Source organism: Protobothrops mucrosquamatus, unplaced genomic scaffold (assembly GCF_001527695.2).
Source record: "Protobothrops mucrosquamatus isolate PMUCROS unplaced genomic scaffold, P.Mucros_1.0 scaffold1332, whole genome shotgun sequence".
Taxonomy (NCBI): domain Eukaryota; kingdom Metazoa; phylum Chordata; class Lepidosauria; order Squamata; family Viperidae; genus Protobothrops; species Protobothrops mucrosquamatus.
In genome coordinates, this window is record NW_015387530.1 from 29,222 (window position 1) to 49,366 (window position 20,145).

At 39.3% G+C, this 20,145-nt stretch overlaps 2 protein-coding genes across 2 annotated transcripts in view; both read left to right on the forward strand.

The window, feature by feature from the left end:
- The window catches only part of LOC107292365 (stimulated by retinoic acid gene 6 protein-like), a gene marked incomplete at its 5' end in the record, with an annotated part of 33,213 nt that extends 24,233 nt beyond the window's left edge, over positions 1-8,980 (forward strand). Inside the window, 6 exons of the mRNA XM_015821447.1 lie at positions 5,039-5,087; positions 5,182-5,299; positions 5,898-6,017; positions 6,954-7,117; positions 7,283-7,432; positions 8,642-8,980. Coding sequence (XP_015676933.1) covers positions 5,039-5,087; positions 5,182-5,299; positions 5,898-6,017; positions 6,954-7,117; positions 7,283-7,432; positions 8,642-8,757 — 717 coding nt within the window. The remainder of the gene's footprint in view (positions 1-5,038; positions 5,088-5,181; positions 5,300-5,897; positions 6,018-6,953; positions 7,118-7,282; positions 7,433-8,641) is intronic.
- A 4,727-nt stretch (positions 8,981-13,707) lies between these two features.
- Positions 13,708-20,145, forward strand: part of LOC107292366 (stimulated by retinoic acid gene 6 protein-like) — a 36,498-nt gene continuing 30,060 nt past the window's right edge. Inside the window, exons 1-5 of the mRNA XM_029285139.1 lie at positions 13,708-13,778; positions 15,221-15,305; positions 15,395-15,495; positions 16,617-16,750; positions 17,780-17,900. Coding sequence (XP_029140972.1) covers positions 13,708-13,778; positions 15,221-15,305; positions 15,395-15,495; positions 16,617-16,750; positions 17,780-17,900 — 512 coding nt within the window. The remainder of the gene's footprint in view (positions 13,779-15,220; positions 15,306-15,394; positions 15,496-16,616; positions 16,751-17,779; positions 17,901-20,145) is intronic.

Genomic DNA, 20,145 nt, shown 5'->3' on the forward strand with positions numbered 1-20,145 from the left:
GGAAAATATGCATGGAAGAAAATGGAAGTAGTTCTTAATGTTAGCCAAAAATGTAGTAGGATCTGTAAAATAACATGCCCAAACCATATTAATCTTCATACATATAATGAGCAGGGTGCACTGAGTTCAAAGACCAGCTCATAAAGTGCAAAGTGCAGCTCATAACCTGTGCAATTATTTTGGCATGGAGGTATTGTAGTATTGCTGGAAAGCACTATTTATCACCTACCCTGCCAGAGTTTTGACCAGCTGCAATTTCTAGACCATCTTCAAAAGGAATAATATAATTCTGAAGTTACCAGTCACTCATGCCAGATAGATTTTCTCCAAAAGCGGCACATGAGCCATGACGTTGATTTTTCTTCAGATTGTATTAGTACTGCATGATTGTACAGCCTCAGTTCCAGATATGGGAGGATCTCTAAGCTGTGAATTTAATCATTAAAGGGAAAAGTGACTATATCATTTTCTGGCACATTTCTGAAATCCTGAAGTCTAGTCCCCAGAACCACAACAACTCCACCTTGTCCAAATTCAGCTACAGTTTGTTTTCTTATCTGCATTCCTTTTCACTCCTGTGAAATTAGGAACTGGCAAGATACCTAGTCTTGGAAGTCTCACAGAAGCAAAAGTACAGTCACATATCATCAGCATATTATTATAACTAACTCTAAATCCATAAATGATCTTTTTATGAGAGTTTTTTTTAACAGATGTTATATAATATAGGATGTAAAATAAAACTTTTGCATATGAAGGCCAACACCAACTAAAGCAGAGGTCACCAAACTTTTTGTGCTGGCAGCCCGGAGGGAAAGGGAGCAGCTGGGGAATTTGTGCGTGTGCACACGCGCGTGCATGCAGAAACAGGACTGTGTGCACCCACATGGTGCTAGTGGCCCAGTTTGCGCATGTGCACAGGTGCTACCTGCTGCCAGCCCCCCTGCGCAGGTGCAAACCAGCTGTACAACCTTCACAGGTGCTAGTGGCCCCATTTGCGCACCTCTCTAAGGCAGAAAAATGAAGCAGTTTCTTGGCGGCCACCATTTTGTTTCAACCGGTTAATGAGGAGGGACAAAATGGCAGCTGCATTTGGATCTAGGGACATTTGGCCTACCCTCCTTGTGGGGATGAGTGGAATGGGGGGAGAGAGATGGGAGGGCTCTGCAGGGACCCTGTGGTGGATCGTAAGGGTGAATGACCACAGGCCTGCTGTAGTGGTTGTAATTTTGAAATGGGATTATAAGTAGCTTTTTCTGGGTTGGGGGGTTATCGGTTGTAATTTTTAAAGTTCATTAAATGACCAGTTGTACCTCAAGGATTACCTGTATTATTATTATTATTATTATTATTATTATTATTATTATTATTATTGTTGTTGTTGTTGTTGTTGTTGTTGTTGTTTTGTTGTTGTTGTTGTTGTTGTCGATGTCAATAATAATAATAATAATAATAATAATAATAATAATAATAATAAAATCTACAGTTAGATTCACAGTGTATGATTGGTGGAAACTTAATAATTGAAGTCCTATCCAAGGACTTAAGAATTATTAAGGTAGCATCTAACCCTCCAGTTCCAAACAGGTTGGTGTATTATTTTTATAATATTATAAGGGGAAAACCATGCATTGGCTGAATATGTAAAATATACCCAGAACAAGCATTGATGCAAGTTTAAAAAATGGAACTTACTGAATGTACAGGAAACAAAGCATGAATATTGAGATAAAGTAACACAAACATGGACAGAATGCTGGCAAGGAAGAGCATTACATTGTGAAGATTGAGGGGAAAGTGGATAAAGATAAAATCTGGCAATGGTTTATAACTAGAACATTAAAAAAGAAACTGAGGGCAGAACTGAAAAATAATCAAATGATTCAAATTGTAGATTGTGAAAAGAAATAGAAGTAGAAGAAGCAGTAGCTCGTGTACTCAGTTTATGCAAGAAGATAGCACAAACTGATTATAAACAATGAAATAACACAGTTGGCAAAGTGATTCACTGGAAAATCTGTCAAAATTATGTTGCTGTAATGAAAAGTTAGTAGGAGCATCTAGTTGAGAAAGTAGTAAAAAATGAGCAGGTTAAAATATTCTGGCATTTGTGAATACAAACTAATAAAGTCTTGCCTTATAGCACACCAGATGTAACTCTGATTGGAAGGAAGAAAGTGTGGATAACTGATGTGACAATACTGTGGGATAATAGAATAAAAGACAAACAATTGGAGAAGATCACAGAGTATCAAGATCTTATAAATCGAAGTTGAAAGATTATGGCATAAACCAGCCATGGTGGTCAGTTATTGGCACATTGGATGCCATGCTCAAAAATCTTGGATGCCACTTAGAAAATCTATACATTGACAAAATGTTCATCTGTCAGTTACAAAAGACTCCTTTGCCTGAATTCACACATATACTATCTACCAGCTAGCCTGAATAATATTCACAACAGGCTAGCAGATATTCTAGGGGGCCTTCCCTACCCAATAGGGAAAAGGTCGCTCTAAACAGGGCCACTGGATGGTTATCAACAGATGCAATAAGGACATTCTTATTACAAGATAATACTTGATATGGGCTCTTACCTGTGCCCAGTTAGACTTACTTTGAGTCTTCCTCCAGCAGTACTCCATGCATCTCTGCTGGCACTTCATCTCCCAGAGCTGCTCCATAAACCGAAGTGCACTCCAGGGACAGATCACATAGGAGTGATATGATCCAAGGCTCCATTCCAAGCAGAGATTAGGGCCTCAGCCAAAATGTCTACCAGATCCTCAGGGAAAACCCCAAGCTTTCTCTGGAAGTCCACTGGGATGGGCTAATTGTACAGGCCCTGCTCTGTAAATAATAGACTGACTAAAACAACAACCCTGCACTACTGACCTGATGTATTGCTGTTCACCTAATTCAGTGGTGGCGAACCTATGGCACGGGTGCCAGAGGCGGCACTCAGAGCCCTCTCTGTGGGCACGCGCGCCGTCGCCCCAGTTCTAGGCCTTCAGCTGGGTTTTATAAAACCTTTTTGCTTTAGGCCTCCGCTGCCATGTGCAAAAAAAAAAAAAGGTTCAATCAATCAGTCAATTTCAACTTGTCGTGGGAAAAAAAAGATCTTGCAAAGTTGGAATTGATTGAACTTTTTAGTCCCACCCAGTCTGCCTTTATCACCACAGCCACACCCACCCAATGGCCCAGACCCCCCAATTGGCCGCACCCAGTCAATGGACCACACCCAACCAATGAGCCACACCCACCAGGCACCCGATGATGCATAAGTGGGTTTTGGGTTGCAGTTTGGACACTCGGTCTCTAAAAGGTTCGCCATCACTGACCTAATTGATGATCTTATAGTCAAAAGCTCTATATAAGAACTATTTTTACTACCTTCCTCAATATTAACAAGTTGGAGTCCATCCAGAACTTTGGGAGGTGGTTCCAGGGTGAGGAACTCCAAAAGCTGAGCAAAAGTCCCTCAGTATGCTTTTGGTAATGCCCAAAGAGTTAACAAAATGCTGCAAAACAGAACCTCCAGATCCTAGCAACCTCACTTACTTCAAATCAAATCAATAATAACAAAAACTGCCAAGGAATTTAGAAGCACCAGTACAGTTGGGGGGCTATCACCAAGGTCAGGGGTAAGCAACCTTGGCTCTTTTATGACTCCTGGACTTCAACTCCCAGAATTCCTGAGCCAGCTGTGGCTTAGGAATTCTGGGAGTTGAAGTCCATGAGTCATAAAAGAGCCAAGGTTGCCTACCTCTGACCAAGGTGATCAAATACTCTCTGGGTGTGCAGGGCAAATGGTCTTTTTTAACCTTGTTTTTTTCTTTTTTAACCTTGTTTTTATTGTGACTATAATTCTCAGAATGTTCAGTCTTTTCCAATACTTTTAGAATGGAGAAATGGAGAAGACAGTTAGAGGAAATAAAATAAATGGCGGGCTTTAACCCTGAAAATGCTAGGAAAGAATTGGATGAGTGCTTTTATGCTTGGTGTAAAACTACAAATATGATAGGAATCTAAGAAAAGGCTGAAGTGTGTGTGTGTATGTGCATGCACATGCGCACACACAAACATACACAGTTGCTGGGATTAAGGTAATTATGCAAGATAGAACAAAGTGAACAAGAAATAGGTATCAAAAGATTTATCTTTAGTCCTGAAAAAAGATCTTAGGGAATGTTTGACTGAGCAAAGTTAGCTTGACAAAAACCATGTTATAAGAGATTAACACATACTGATATGCAACCCAAAGATGTACATATACTGTAGTCAATCAGAATTGAAGAGAGAGAAAAATAATCTGGCTCCATTATTGTTTCTTCAGAAATGTAAGAGACTTGTCCATTTTCAAGGGTCATGGGAAAACAATGTCTTCCTTTTGACAAGCTCTTGGAAGTGGGAATATTTTAGCGATAACCCTGTTCTCTGGTTTTCCATTAGATTGTACCAGTTCTCTCAGTGTAAAATTGTCCATTTTATAAGGTTTTTGGAGATTAATTCACTGGGTAGCTATTAATCAACTAAACATTTTAAATTTGTTTGCTCTCCTCGAATACCGAGTCCCTTTCTTCTAAATCAGTTTAATAACCCATGAATAAATAGACTGCTGCCGCTCCATTTAACTGGTTTTCAAAACAAAGCACATTCTTGAGCCAAGTGTCAGGATAATGTCAAGAATAAATACAAGACAGGGCTATAGAAGAACAGAAAACTAGCTTTCCTGTAGGGTGTCATTCATCCATATTTCATTGGTCATTTTTCTCTTTCGGGGATTTCTTCTAATTTGAAATTTTATTTGGGTAAAAATAAATGAGTAAAACAAAGTTACACCCGAGGGTTCGGCATCTTATTTTCTTCCCCTCAGTCCAATCTAAGGCATTATGCTGACAGAATTGCTTTCTGTACTTATACAGATATAGTTCTAGTTACAAAAATATGCCACTTAGATTTTGTGGAAATATTGTATATTTTGTTTATATGTTTGTGAAATCCTAACTGAGCTCTCCCATTCTTTTTACACCAACAGGTAGCACTATCAAAGTACATCTCTTTCCAAGTTGCATACATAATGTGGGGTATGTGGACATCTGTCTTAAAAGGGTTGGAATAAATTACTGGGGACTTCTAATTCTCCCCTTCTGTTGACCATTTGTAAATTTTCTTTTCTAGGATACCTAATCATGCATTTGCTGCAGTGGTTATTTGGAATAATACTTACGTATATTTTGATTTTACCCATGATACATGGCAAGTGGATGGAGCTTTTAGACAAATGGGGAATTACGGTGTAAGTGCCTGCAGTCACAATAACAGTTTGGTCTCCCTGCCTTTATAGATTTACCAAGCTGAAACTGGGAGCATTATTCACATAATCAGCCCATGTTGAACATTATCAAAGCCTAGAAGACAATCTGGCTGGATGGGATTGGGAAACTTTGAGCAGTTACCATCATCCATCTCATTGGCTGGATTACAAAGAAGGAATTTGTACATCCTCAAAAAAATACGTACCGAGCAGATGATTCCTTGTTCTGCTGCTCTGATTGCAGAAACATTCATAGTCAGAAATGAGAGCTTATTATATCATTTGAAGTGCCATTTGTCTGTTTGATAGGAGGAAATACAAACAACACAAAAACACATGCCTGCATATGCAGTTCTATACTATGTTCATAGAATTCCACCTTTAATCTTTTTTATATACTTTTGAATTTGGAAATTGGATAGAATTGAGTACCAAGGAATTCATAATGATGAACATAAAAATCCCTGAGTAAGAGGATGGTAGCAAAACACAATGCTTTCAATATTATTTATATATATTTTTGAAGGGTTTAGCTTGGTTTTAAAATGCAATGTTCTTTTCTTTGTTTTCTGTCTCTCAGCCTGACATTTGTCATTGTCCTAGTGATCAAGAAGATACAGGTGTTTGTTGGTGCCAGGTTTTTTCTCCAGCCAAAAATGTCACCGAGTGACAGTCAAAAGCCTTTGGCACTTGATAACAGGTCAGTGCTAGGGAGCGATATGTCTACTGCTATTCTGTGACTATAATTTTTTCCAATGCACAGCATCTGGATTTGATAAGCAAGGATGCTTCCAGATAAACATCTTTTAGCAGTGTTGTTTGGAAGGTACTGTATAGTTTTGCCGGTGTTCTTTCCTTATTTTTAAAATGACTGTCAGAAAAAGATGTGAAAAAGGAGGGATGTGAAAATGTGAGACAGGATTCATATTTGCACAAATAAAAACCTTATTTGGAAATAATTACTCAGGGAAGCTGATCTAATTCAGCCTCTAATTCTGCCATTTGTTAGTCACTATGAGACCATGTTGGCAGGAAAACATTAAAAGATCAATGGGGAAAAAGTTAAGTAGAAAAATACAGTTTCAGAAGGACTATGTGGCATTTGTATTATGCTATTGTAAGCTATAAAGAAAACACGTTCAAATGCTTTTTCATGTTGAATATTGCATGAAGAAAACTAGGGAAGATTTAACAATATAATTCTCCTCACCTGCTTTCTTTTTATCCTAGTCTTATCTGTTGATCGGATTATCTTATTCTACTGAAAAATCTTTTAATATTGTGCCAGCGTTGCAATGTATAGACTGATTTCAGTTCAATGAAATTTGTTTATGCATTTGTATTATATCTTGGTACAACAGTCTATATCTTATCAATTACGATTGGTAGGACTTATAAATAAACCTTATTCATCTTCTCATAGGATCAGTAAAGTATTATAACTTTCTGTAAGTACAACTCATTGTATTTCCTCAACTGAGCGCTAGGAAGAACTACTAAATTTTCCTTTTTGGTAAAACCCCATTGGGGATGTATCTGCCTCCATTGCTGAATTCAAAAGCAAATTCATCTGTTTCTGCCTCTATAGTTGGAGAGTAAGCATGAGACTTCTCAGTGGTAGCCTTTTGTTTTGCAGGAGAGTCTTCGTAAACTTCAGTTATTTTCTATTCTTCCATTCGGTGGTCGTGGGCTTAACTTCCTGTCTATTCAGACTGGCCCGCAGCATCGTTCTTGGGGCTTGGCTGGTTGGACGGATAGATCGGCCAGTAATGCCAAAAGGTTATGAACAATGTGATGCAGGTAAGAGTTTGAAGGACTTTACAGAGGAGGCCTCATCTACTTTTACATAATGAACTGGACCTTCCACCCATCTTTGTTTCAAGCCTTGGGTGGAGTGGGTGGGATGGGAGAACAAGAAGCTGCATTTAACATACAAAAAAAGAAATACTCATGATTTTTCTGCAGGATTCACAGTTTGGATTGGAATGCTTTTTCTGGACCACTATCACACAAACCCCATCCTTGTGTGCTTCTGCCAAATCCTTTGCAACAAACTCAAACAAAAAAACCTGTCAGCCGATTCATATTCATCTGTGGGTAAACCATTGGAAATAGGTAAGCCTGAATCACATGGCCTGTTGGGATGTTAAGCAATATATAAGATATAGGGCAGGTTAAAATAGAATCTCCACTCCTGCTGCTCACTGCAGATTGTCTTCATTCAGAGAACTCTTGAAGGTGGATCCCATAACTAAACATTTCCATTTCATCAACAATTTGGCCTTTTGCCCTGGCTCCTGTCATGAAGATAAACCTATGTCCTATACTTTATTAGAAGTTTCCATTTCAGGTATCTCTGCTATCATGCACACTGGATTTCTGAAAGTTATCTGTTCAGACATTTGTGACAGCATCATCCCCAAAGTTTGTTTTTCCCGAGAGCGTAGCATTTTTTTACAGGGTGGAGTTGTTTAGATAGTGAGTTCTAATACTTGTGCAAGGCTCTAAAACAGTGGTGGTGAACCTATGGCACGGGTGCCAGAGGCGGCACTCAGAGCCCTCTCTGTGGGCACACGCGCCGTCGCTCCAGTCCTAGGCCTTCAGCTGGGTTTTATAAAACCTTTTGCTTTAGGCCTTTGCTGCCTTGTGCAAAAAAAAAAAAAAGGTTCAATCAGTCAATTTCAACTTCTTGCGGGGAAAAAAAAGATCTTGCAAAGTTGGAATTGATTGATTGAACTTTTTAATCCAACCCAGTCTGCTGTTACCACCGCAGCCACACCTACCCAATGGGCCACACCCACCCAATTGGCCACACCCACCCGGCACCTGACGATGCATAAGTGGGTTTTGGGTTGCAATTTGGGCACTCAGTCTCTAAAAGGTTTGCCATCACTGCTCTAAAATGTTGTATTGATCTATCTCCTTTCTCCCCCAAACTTTATATTATTATTTTTAGAAAAACTTAAATTGCAATTTCCCCTCCTCCCCCCAAAAAAACAGAAATTCCAAAATGCGTTAAGATCAATTCTTTGGCAGCAAGGGATTAACTGAAATACAATGCATATGATATAGAGTCTCAGAACCTCACATACAGTATTCACTTGAGTATGTTGGTCAGTAATAAACAAGAGAATGATCTGGGGAATGTTTGTTTTATTTATTGATATCCCGCCCTTTTAGTTTTACAAATGACGTAAATCATATCCAAATCACGTTCTTCCTCTTATTTTCCACACAACCACAATCCTGTGAGGTGGGTTGGGCTGAGAGAGAATGTCTGGCCTGCTGAACATGGCAAAAATTAATACTGGTTTCTTATTTTAGTTCCCAGAGTGTCTAGCAAAGCCAGGACAAGATGGTTCCTGCTCTATACACTTCTGAATAACCCCAGTCTCCAAAAAATCCGGAAGCTAAAACCTCTCTCTTATTCAATGGACTGATCAAATTTTTGTTCTTTTTGACAATGTACACTAAATATACTAAGAGCCCTGAGCGTACAGTTGCCTCTGTGGTTGGCAATGATTTAGTATTTGATCCGAGTTGTGATCTAGAGGGGCTTGCTGACATATTCATTTGTTTCCTAAATGAACACTTGCAGCGTGGCTAGTATTTATTATGTTACTGTGCTGTATTCAATCCCAGCACCACTATATGATAACTGCAGTGAGATTATTATATGTGCAAAAATGGAAAGATTCAGCACAATCCACAATGGAGGAATGGTTGGTGAAGATGACAGAATTTGCAATGAAGGCGAAATTAACTGACCTAGGGTGAATTTTAAATAGGGATAATTTTTAATGATTTTAATAAGAGACACAGCTACAAATATTTGGTTTTAATTGGCTTTTATTGGGGAAATGTACTATGTTGTTTTAATATGCTGTGAGCCGCCCTGAGTCCCGTGGGGAGAAGGGCGGCATATAAGTCTTAAAATAAAATAAAATAAAATAAATAAAATAATTAGAGAAAAGACAAGATCAACACTTATTATTGACTGGAAACTCCATGTAGATTTTGTTTGCTTGAAAGAGAAAAAAAGAAATTACAATTTGTGGTTTTGATGATTAAAAAAATTGATAATGGTAAAAAGAGATTTTTTTTTTCCTTATAACCATAGACTAAGCGGTAATTTTGTATTGGTGCTTGTAATTGCTGTAAAGAAAATTGGAAGCCACTTCAATTTTTTTTCCATTTTTTTATTGTTGTACCTTTGGCTCTTTCTTTCTTTCTTTCTTTCTTTCTTTCTTTCTTTCTTTCTTTCTTTCTTTCTTTCTTTCTTTCTTTCTTTCAATTTATATTAATTCTTGTTAGTTTTTACCTTTGTCTTAAAATACCTAATAAAAAATATTTGCTTTAATAGCAAACATTTTGAACATCAATTGATAGAATGTTTTGTGATGACGGGAAATCAAGTGTGTGTCCCCATCTGGATCCCTTCTCCAATTTTGCGCCATTAGATCCAAATTTCTAAGATCAACTGATCAAGTCCCCAAATACGTTTCTAATGCCAGTGTGAAACTGGAGACAGGCCTCATGAAAGTGGAGGCTAAAGTATGGGTGACTGTATCCAACGATTGAATCAGATTATATCTTTTTCTCCTTGGCCTTCTCCATTAATTATGAGGAATGATTTTCAGTCCACATGGAGAAAGGCCGTGGCAAATAAAATTGCAGCTTTGTTCTTCTCTCCAGGTCTTTTACTCAGCATGGGAGATGATCAAGCCAATGCACTCATTAAACAGTATATAGCAGACACGAAGTGCCAATGCACTCTGCCTCGCTCATGACACACTTAACTAACCTCAACCTACCTAAACACCAAAAGGCCTTCATTCTGGCACAATGTCATACCTCAGGTATCCTTGAAGGGCGATACAGGAAGATCCCCTACCTAAAGAGATATGCCCCTGTGATTCTTGTAGAAACAAGAGAACATGTACTTCTCCAGTGCCAGTACTATAGAGACATTCATACATACTCACCATTATTGATAAATACCCAAATTACATTTCCCTGCTACTTTCAGACATTAACCCTGCTAACAATTATAATGTTGCCAGGCTTTGCCCAGCAGTGCTTAAAATCTGTCAGATGACCTATGCCATACACTAGTCTTAATGAGCATTTAGTTATTCAAAAGTGCTTTGTACTATGATAGATTTAGTTTGCCGTATACTAAATTGTATGGTCCCTCCCGTTGATCTAATATTTCTACCTTTCCCTTTAGTTTTTTTAAAGTCTTGTTTTTATATATTTTAGCACTGATTTTTCTTTTCAATTATATTTTGTTGTATCCTTTATACTTTTTAATCCTGTGTACCCCATCCTCCTTATACTGGTAATCCTGTGTACCCCATCCTCCTTATGCTGGTATTAAAAATTGGAACTTTGAAGGTATATGTGCATTGGCCATAATCTGATGTTTATATACAGTAACTCTTTGATGAAGCCATACAGCAGGAACAGGGAAATTCAACATGCCATTCAGATGCTGTTGAATATCAACCCCAATACTCTCCATAGACATGTCTAGTGATCATGGATAAGAGAAGATGTCCTTCAGGAACTTCTTTGGAATGCAGAAACTTCCTGAATAGAGGTTATTTCCCTATGGCATCTAATTTCACCAGACCATCCCTGAGGTGATATAAGAGACTTTTTCCCATGTAAGGTAATGTGGATGGTTGTTAAGAAATAAATATACAACTATACACAGAAATAGGCCCTTTCCACTTCTGAAATGGACAGTTTTTGAACTGGCAGAAAATTATTCAGGCATGAAGTGAAAGAAAGAAAGAAAGAAAGAAAAAAAGAAAGAAAGAAAGAAAAAAAGAAAGAGAGAAAGAAAAAAGAAAAGAAAAGAAAGAAAAAAGAGAAAGAAAAAGAAAGAAAGAAAGATATGCCAAAGTTAGATGCAAGTGAACAAAACTTTAAAAGAGTCCTCCTGTTAGCATCTTGTCCTCCGTAATCTTTGCTTGTCACAACTAGAAAGAAAAATGTTAAGAGGTTTATTTTTAATAAAGCATGTTCTAAAATCTACTCTGCATGTGGAAACTTTCTACCAAACAATTCCTAAGAAGCATAAGAAGTATCTTTCTGTTGACCACATATTTACAATAGGTAAATGGATATTTTGGAGTGATTTTGCAAATTTAAAAGTGTTCTTGAGAGGGATGTGATTTGAAGAGCAAAAGAGCATCTGTAATTCAGTTTTTTTTTTATAATAAAATTTTATTAATTTTTATAATTAAACAATAAGTAATATGATGCATTTATAACACAAACACACACAAAGAAAAACAATCCAACTCAATACATTATCAGTAATTCAGTATTTTGAATTTGTAATGTTTTTGCAGTTATTTTGTATTTATATTACATTGATATTCTATAAAAATATATTTAAAAAGCCAGCCTTTCTTTCTATTTCCTTTCTAAGGCTTGCATTTAAGCAGTCCCCCAACTTTGCCTCCCCTAAATACAGAACGGATGGTGTAATCTCTTCCTGCCTGTATGGTGCCAGCTGTGTCTTTCTGTACATGCTAATGGCCCACATCAAAGAGACACTGAGATGTATATTCTTGCAGGGGTCAGCTGTCATTGAGTGCTGAGTGGCATCACAGCAATATTTATCTTTTGGGAGGATGGATATTGTTTTTGAAAGCCATCTAAAGTGTGTGAAGCCTTTTAGAAGACCTACGCATCATTGTCCTTTCCCTTTTCTTCGAAAATGAGTGGCAATTTTTTCTACAATTAGATGATTTGCTTCTGAATGTCTATGGTTCAATCAGTGGAGTTTCTGAGGTTGGAAAAAAGTGGAGTTGGAAATTACATATCACTTGAGGTATTTCCTGCCCACGATGCAAAATGCCTGAACTTTATATTAGAAATGTGGGAAACATGGAAGATGTTTTTATCATGTCTGGTGGACTTGCCAAAAAACAACAACAAACCCCCTAAAAAAATGTTGGGTTCAAACACATAGAATGAGACAGAATTGTAAGAGACATGATAAGTAAACACAAATGATGTTGTTTTTATTCTCTTGAAATTTTATTTAATAAAATTATATACAAAAACCAAACCCGATTCCACTAAGTTAGTATTGTTCTGGAAAATCTTTTTAGTAACTGACCCACCAGTTATTGTTCAATTCACCCTGTGCTGCTCAAGTCATACTGTTTTGCATTTTGCATGCTCTCTTGAACTTTTCTTCTGAACTTTGTACTCATGTATTTTTCTGTGCGATGCCACTGATTGGAAGGCTTTTTTTTTTTTTTACTTCTGGTTGTTAAATGTGGTGTCTGCAGATAACTGGGAGACTCTTCCAGTTGGTTAGCTTCCTCATTGTGCTCTTATGACAGGCAAATATTTAACCAGATGTTTGCTTTATGAGTAGCTAGGTCGGTTGGAATTAGAAACAGCCTTGGAATTACCTCTGCATTCTCAGATCATCAGAATGATTAAGAAAAGAACATGAAACGAAGAAGACAGAAATACCATATTGTTTCCTGGAGTTGCCTATAGAATTGCATACATCTAACACCTACAGCTCTTCTCCAGCATGGCCATAATACCCTCTCTGGAAACATGGTAAGTTTTCAGTACGAGAGAGACACCCATGAGATTTGCTGAACTCACAATGCTATGTGTGTGTGGGGGGGGGGGGGGAAGGAAGGCATTTTTCAGGGATTATCATATCAGAAAATTAGAGGGGGTGCTTAATTCTCCACCCAACCACTTATTTTCTTTTGCATCTTTCCTTCCCTTGAAATAAGCCTTGGGGAGCATTGGCAGATGCATCTGGCCAATTGCAGAGGAATTATTTGACTTGAACCCTAGAGCTGAAGCAGACTAGATAGCTAAGGGGAGTTTTAAGCACCAATTGCTCCCTGATGATTCTTCTATAGAAATCTTTCTCCATCACTTCCATGACTTAGGAGGCACTAGTTTGCTGGTGGCATCTAGTGTAGGGTGCCTGCCAGAGATGGAAGGGACTGTCTGTATTCTAAGTTGCTTGACATATCATTTGAAGGGTATTGTAGCTTTTGCATGATATTCCCATACTTTATTTTCAATTAAAAAGGTTAGCACATTTATTTTCAGTTTCAAAAAGTTTAGCACATCTGAACAATACAGTAATTGAAAAGTCCTTCCTAATCCTCTTCTGTAATTTATGACCTTGTACTTACTACGGCAAATCCCATCAATCTTTGCCCTGCGTACACCATCTCTACTTGATCCCTTCCTCACCAAACATATTTTGCTCATGTCTGATTGCAATTTATCTCTCTTGTTCAATTTTGACATGGCACCCTAAGTTGAGTGCAAGTGTTGTCATACAGAAGAAATTTGTTCCCATCCTGCTGTGCTTTGTTAGTGAAGACATGACGTTAGGAGCTTCAGTAATGAATGAGAGGATGAACCAGTTTGAGCATTCACGTCAACTCTGGTCACAGTGAGATGGTTGCCTCAGGGCAAAGCTTGGGATGGGGAGATGAGAGGTAGTGGTGGATGCCTTTCTAGAGACCATCTTTCTGTACTCTCTTGGAGGACAGGGCCTGAGTTGTACCCACTAAGTAGTGTATTGTCCTTAAATGTGATGGTGGATGATGTTTTATCATGAATGCTAAAGGGAGATTTAGTTATAGATATGGTTGACTTCCTTATGGAAAACGGGAGGGACACATTGTCATGTTTGTGGCTTTAGACTGAATGAAAAGTGCATGCCTATTTCCTCTAAGTATGGTTAATAGGATTATTTCATGGACATAGTTCGTGGAAACACTGGTGCTGATGAGACAATGTTGGACCAAGTCTGTGTTCAACCCCCTGCTTAGCTGAGTTCAAGCTAATCCATTTGTAGGATAGTTCTTGTAGAGCAAAGGAGAATTACTTTCTCATGATACTCGGACTCCCCTGGAGAGAGGAAAGAAAAAGTAGCTGGGAAGGTAGGTAGGTAGACAGAACTGTTATCCAGTGGTGTTTTCTGTTTTTCATGTTCAGAAATTTGGAATACTGCATTGATTAGGATACAGATAGTCCTCAACTTATGTTCACAGTTGAGTCCATTGTTAAGCAAGACAGTTTTGTGAGTTTTGCCCCATTTTATGACCTACCTTGCCCCATTTTACGACTTAACCTTGCCACAGTTGTTAAATGAATCACTGCAGTTAAGTTAGGTCCAGGCAGAAGAAGAACATCATGGCTTCAAAATCTAAGGGACTGGTTTGGACAAAACTCAGCAGCACTTTTTCGTGTGGCTGCTGATAAAAACAGGATCGCCAACATGATCGCCAATGTCTGATAACGGATATGGCACAAGAAGAAGAAGAAGAAGTTAGTAGCATGGTTGTTAAATGAATATGATTTCCCCGTTAAGGAAGTTGAAAAAATGATCACATGACCCCAGGACACAGCAATCATCTTAAATACATGCCAGTTGCCAAGCGGCTGAATTTCGATCATGTAACCATAAGGATGCTGCATGTGAAAAACAGACATAAGTTACTTTTTTCAGTGCCGGTATAATTTTGAACAGTCACTAAATGAAAGTTGAGGACTACCTGTAGATGGTATATTTTGTAGACTGCAATCCCACTGGCATTTACAAGTACAGAGTTTTGCAATGAGGGGTTTTCTAGCCTTACCAGGTGATGCGAGATATAAAAGCTGAAATTTTCTGCATACAAAGTACCCATTATATTGTGCTTCGGTAGTTTCCCCTAACTTGGCGATACAGACGCTGAATCAAGAAAACTTAGATGCACACAGAATTGCATTTCTTTATTTGTCCCCACAAAGCCATTCTCCATTTTTTTCCCATCAGAAACTATTATTTAATATACAGTATGCAGCTTTCAATTAAATATGTTGTTTGCATTTGTGTATTCTGTGCAGTCAGTTCCTAAATGAAACCTATAATGAAACCTGTACAAGTCTAATAGACCTGGAGCCTGTTTTGCATTATTCACTTCTTCCATCAGTAAGTAAAACTATAAATAACTTACCATGATTGTGAGCAACATTCCTTGAATTCTCGGAACCCAGGGATTTTCTTTCCTTCTTTTGTAGATTGCCATAATTGTGGTGCTGTCTTGTCTTGAAAAAAGAGCCAGGAGAAATGTAATTGATGAAAAATTCCATCTCCTCAACAGGAGATGTGGGGTTGTTGTGTAAGTGTGCAGAATTATTTTGTTTCGGTCTTCTTCTTTACTTCATCCTTTACCACTTCGGGTGTCGAGGGAGATACAAAGTTCTGGCTCTTGTTCTTTTGATGGTCTCAACTATTGTTAATTGATGTTGTTATAGTGTCTCTCCATCTTCTGAGTCTGCCTCATGTTCTTTTACCTTCTCCTCTTTTTGTATGTGCATTGTATGATATAGAATCCTACAATATCCTCTCCAGGTGAGCAGACCATTTTATTTGCTGCTTTTGTATGTAATGTAAGATTGGTTCTATGCCAATTCTTTCTCTTATGATCTCATTTCTCATTTGCTTTGGTACCTGCATAATTATAGCATATTTTAGGCTAGAGAGTAGAAGCTCAGGCAGCCTTTATGACTATAGACAATTTCTAATTCTGAGTTAAAAGAATATAAGAGGAGCTGCCTTGCTGGATTGGAACATAAAGCTACCTAGAACAGTGGTGGCGAACCTATGGCACAGGTGCCAGAGGCGGCACTCGGAGCCCTCTCTGTGGGCACACGTGCCGTTGCCCCAGCCTTGCCTCCCCCTGTGACCCCCTCCTCTCCAGCAGCCCCCTTGGAGGAGAGTCGCCTCCGAGCATGGCCCACGCGGAGCAGTGCAGCCAAGGACATGGCAGCCAGGCAGCATAGACAACTCTGCCTTCACGCCCCATCATGCACAGTTGATGCTGTGGCGTGGGCAGAGGGCGTGGCTGCCATGGCGCTGCTGGGCTGCCTGGGCGATCTACGGCAGGCCCTGGAGGCGGTGAGTGGCCCTGCGGGCAGGCGGGGTGGGGGCGGGGCCAGTTTTGGGGCACTCAGTCTCTAAAAGGTTTGCCATCACTGACCTAGAATCACAAGGAATAGAAAATGTACAGATATAGGTCAATCAATCAGTCCCCACTGAGATCAACAAGTCTATTCAAGTAGATGCTACAGATATCTAAAATTGATAGCCATCTGGAAAATGAGAGAGTCCCCTTGCCTATTACTGTAGTTTGTTTTACTGCCAAATACTTAATCCTATGTAGACATTCTTCCTACACTTAGTTGAAAACTTCTTTCTTATAATTTAAACATGCAATTTTAATGTCTTTTTTCCCCACAGACCCTTAGATTTAATGGAAACACGCAGCAGTCGGTGGGCAATGGGTTTTGCCTTTGGAGCTACAGCTAACAAAGTCATGATACTGTTTACAGATGGTTATTACCCTCTGCTAGTGCTACCACAGTGGATTAAAGGTAAAAGATCCTGTTAGAAAATTTTAGCCTAAAGCCTAAATCACTTCCCTTCAGATTCTGATCAGTCCTCATCTCTGTGGTGTAATTTACAAAAAGGGGTTGGGAGTAAAGTGAAGAAACAGCCAAAATGTGGAAATTTTCTCTCCAACGTAAAAGATACAGCACGGCTTGGTTAACCTGAGGCTACATTTAAATGTGTCATAAGGCACAGTTAACTTCTAAATTTTCTCTGTCACATTCATCTTTTCTCCTGATTCATCAATTTATTCTGCATTACTTGTGGGGATCCATTTAAGCAATATTCTTGTTTAAATGCATTTGCTGAATATTTGCAATTCAGTAAGAGGACAGCTGGCAAACTTCTCCCAGTTCAACACTCTTGAACCATTAATTATTAAATTTATATACTACGCATCTCACTCTGAAAAGTGACTCTGGGCAGCTAGAAAATTCTAGCTAGAACTAGAAAATTTACACCCAGTTTAAGCACTCAGTTGTGCCAGTGTATTTTTAATTCTGGTACTAGAAATGTCCTTAATAACGAAGTAAAGCAGATACTTCAAACTCTGGGCTTCAGGCTAAATACATAGCAGTCCCCAACTTAACATGATTCACTTAACAACTGTGGAAAAAAAGGTCATAAACTCACTCACTGGGACACAACTAACCAACTGTCTTGTTTAGCAACAGAAATGTTGGGCTCAGCTGTGGTCATAAGCCAAGGACTACCTGCAATGCTTAGATGGGTCGGTGCTTCTAAATTGGGTCTGGGTTAAACCAACCTGGTCCCTGCAGATTTGTTGAGAATGCAGCCATTTTGGTTATGAATTCTGGAGTTTGCCATCCGGTTTAGCTGTGACAACCATCAGTGCCAGCATTAGGAAATGAGTTTCCTATCTTCTATAGCAAAAGCCCACATTTTATTATTGAGCTATGGGTCTTCCTAAGACCGGACCTTAGTGCATTTATGCCTGCCCATTATCTTCCCATTATGGGGATTTCATCGTCCATTTTCTATCTTTTTTACAGCCATTGCTATTCTGATCGGTGCCACAGAAGTGGGCCTTTCCTCCTATCCGTTCTTTGCTTGCCTTTCAACACACATGCAGATCACGGGGGCCACACTTGGATTCCTTTACACAGGAGCTTGGTGAGCATCCTGAGAAATTGGCTTGATTGTGCATAAAATGACGAGCACCAGAAAGAAGGTTGTGAGAGAACCTGATAAAATGTCTGCCCACAGCTCACATATTTCCAGGAAGAGAATATGTTCAAATAGTTAAGGGTTTTCATTACTGTTCAGATCTACTAGCCAGCTTTATCATAGAAAGCTACCCCAGTTTCTTTTCAAATGCAGTGGTTAGCAGGGCTTTTTTTCTCGGAGAAAAGGTGGCGGAACTCAAACCTGGCCACGCCCTCATCAAACCCTAGGACCGCCCCTTTAGAGAACAGGAATGCAAGTAAAATTTGGGAGGGGCTATTTCCGGTGTGGGAGGGGCTATTTCCGGTGCGGCCGGCCCGGAAAAAGGTGCCGGAACGCGGTTCCGCCGCGTTCCGGCTGAAAAAAAGCCCTGGTGGTTAGTCATAAACAATGCCGGTTAAGTTTCCACCATTTCTTTTTAAAATGGCTCATTTGCTTTTGAAAACACACCACAGCTAACACCAGATTGCCATCGTTTGTTCTGTCCCTATATTGTCACACTGGGCAGATATCCATCTGCTGAACGTTGCAGCTAAAAAAATAATCATTTTAAATGCTTCACAGATACTAGAAGACAAGAGACAAGAGGAAGACTGAGCCCTGAGAATGAGGCATTGTAACATTTGAGAAATATGGGAAAGAATTCTGAATGAATGTTTAGAGAAATGGATTGTCTGGTCCTTTTCAGAACCTCAGAGAAAAATCCCTGAAAAAATAGACAGCGAAATCCCCATACAAGGAAGTAACTCTGTGGCACAGATCATACAATAAGCTAGGCTGAAATGCAACTGGCAAGCTTGTGCTTCACTGTGTTTTTTCCAAGACAAGCCCATATGGTTTGTTTGTAATTCAGTGTCTTGTGTGACTGCAGACAATTGAGTAAAACGGAGAATCACAGATCAGTTAAGTACGTGTGGGAGTGTGACTGCTTATTACCGAGGCAGCACTGTGCATAGCCCTAGCTTCACATATTTTCCTGCCAGAGATCAAGCAACCGGAAGCTCCTTCTCTCTTTCTCCTTGTCCACAAATCAAGACAGACCTGCCATGTTCTCTTGTTATCTCTGGGGAACTTTAGGTCCAGCAGCAATCTCCTATTTCTTCATAAACAAATGAACACCCAAAAAACAATGAGTGTCACACTAAATGTTTTGTTACTCATTAGCTAGTTTATCTAGTTTGGTTCCACATTTTTATGATACATCATGCCTTGTCTTATCCTCAGCTCACAGAGGAAACAGTTTAAAGTTATCTACAGCTGTTCCAATTTTAAAATCAGTTTTATTCCAAAAGGTTAAAAATCTGTACCAAAAATTCAAGAATGTTTCCAGACTGAGGCCAACTGACAAAGAAAAGAAAAACCTGTAAAAAAAAAAAGAAGAAGAAGAAAAGAAAAAAAAGATGTAGGGGAAATCCAAGTGAGATTCCCAATACTTTCCCAAACAGTATTCTATATGCAGCCACAGCGAGGTGGACAGTTGAAATGAAAAGAGTGGCTGTAAATCACACTGCTGTAGGCACCAGCTGGACTCAGTGAAAGACCAGGACTCTGTGGGCCCTTCTGGGCCTTTGTACTATCCAGAGAGAGGGGATGGTAACAGAGGAAACAGGAGGAATGCCAGTTTGGAAGCTTGATGGACAGATGTCAGTCTGTTTGAAAGCAGGAGGAATCTGGTGGTGTATCCTGGACAGGGGTTTAGTGGGGCGGGGTGGGGAAGGGGATAGATGGATGAATGGATGGACAGTTAGACAGATAGAAAGTCAGAAGAAAATCACCACAATAAAATTAGCAGTTTTTAATTAATGGTCAACAATTAGCAGTTATAATTAATGGTCACACGGTTACTATATTGTGAGTTTGCATACTTTTGTATAGCAAAAGTTAGTGACACACTGAAGGCCCCAGTATTGTTTTGGACCGGTTATCAAATAGGTAATAGGATCCTGTGAGCTGTAGTCCCAGTTTAGGCATGAAAGTCAGCTGGGTGACCTTGAGTCTATCCAGGGCTTTTTTTCAGCCGGAACGCGGCGGAACCGCGTTCCGGCACCTTTTTCCGGGCCGGCCGCACCGGAAATAGCCCCTCCCACACCGGAAATAGCCCCTCCCAAATTTTACTTGCATTCCTGTTCTCTAAAGGGGCGGTCCTAGGGTTTGATGAGGGCGTGGCCAGGTTTGAGTTCCGCCACCTTTTCTC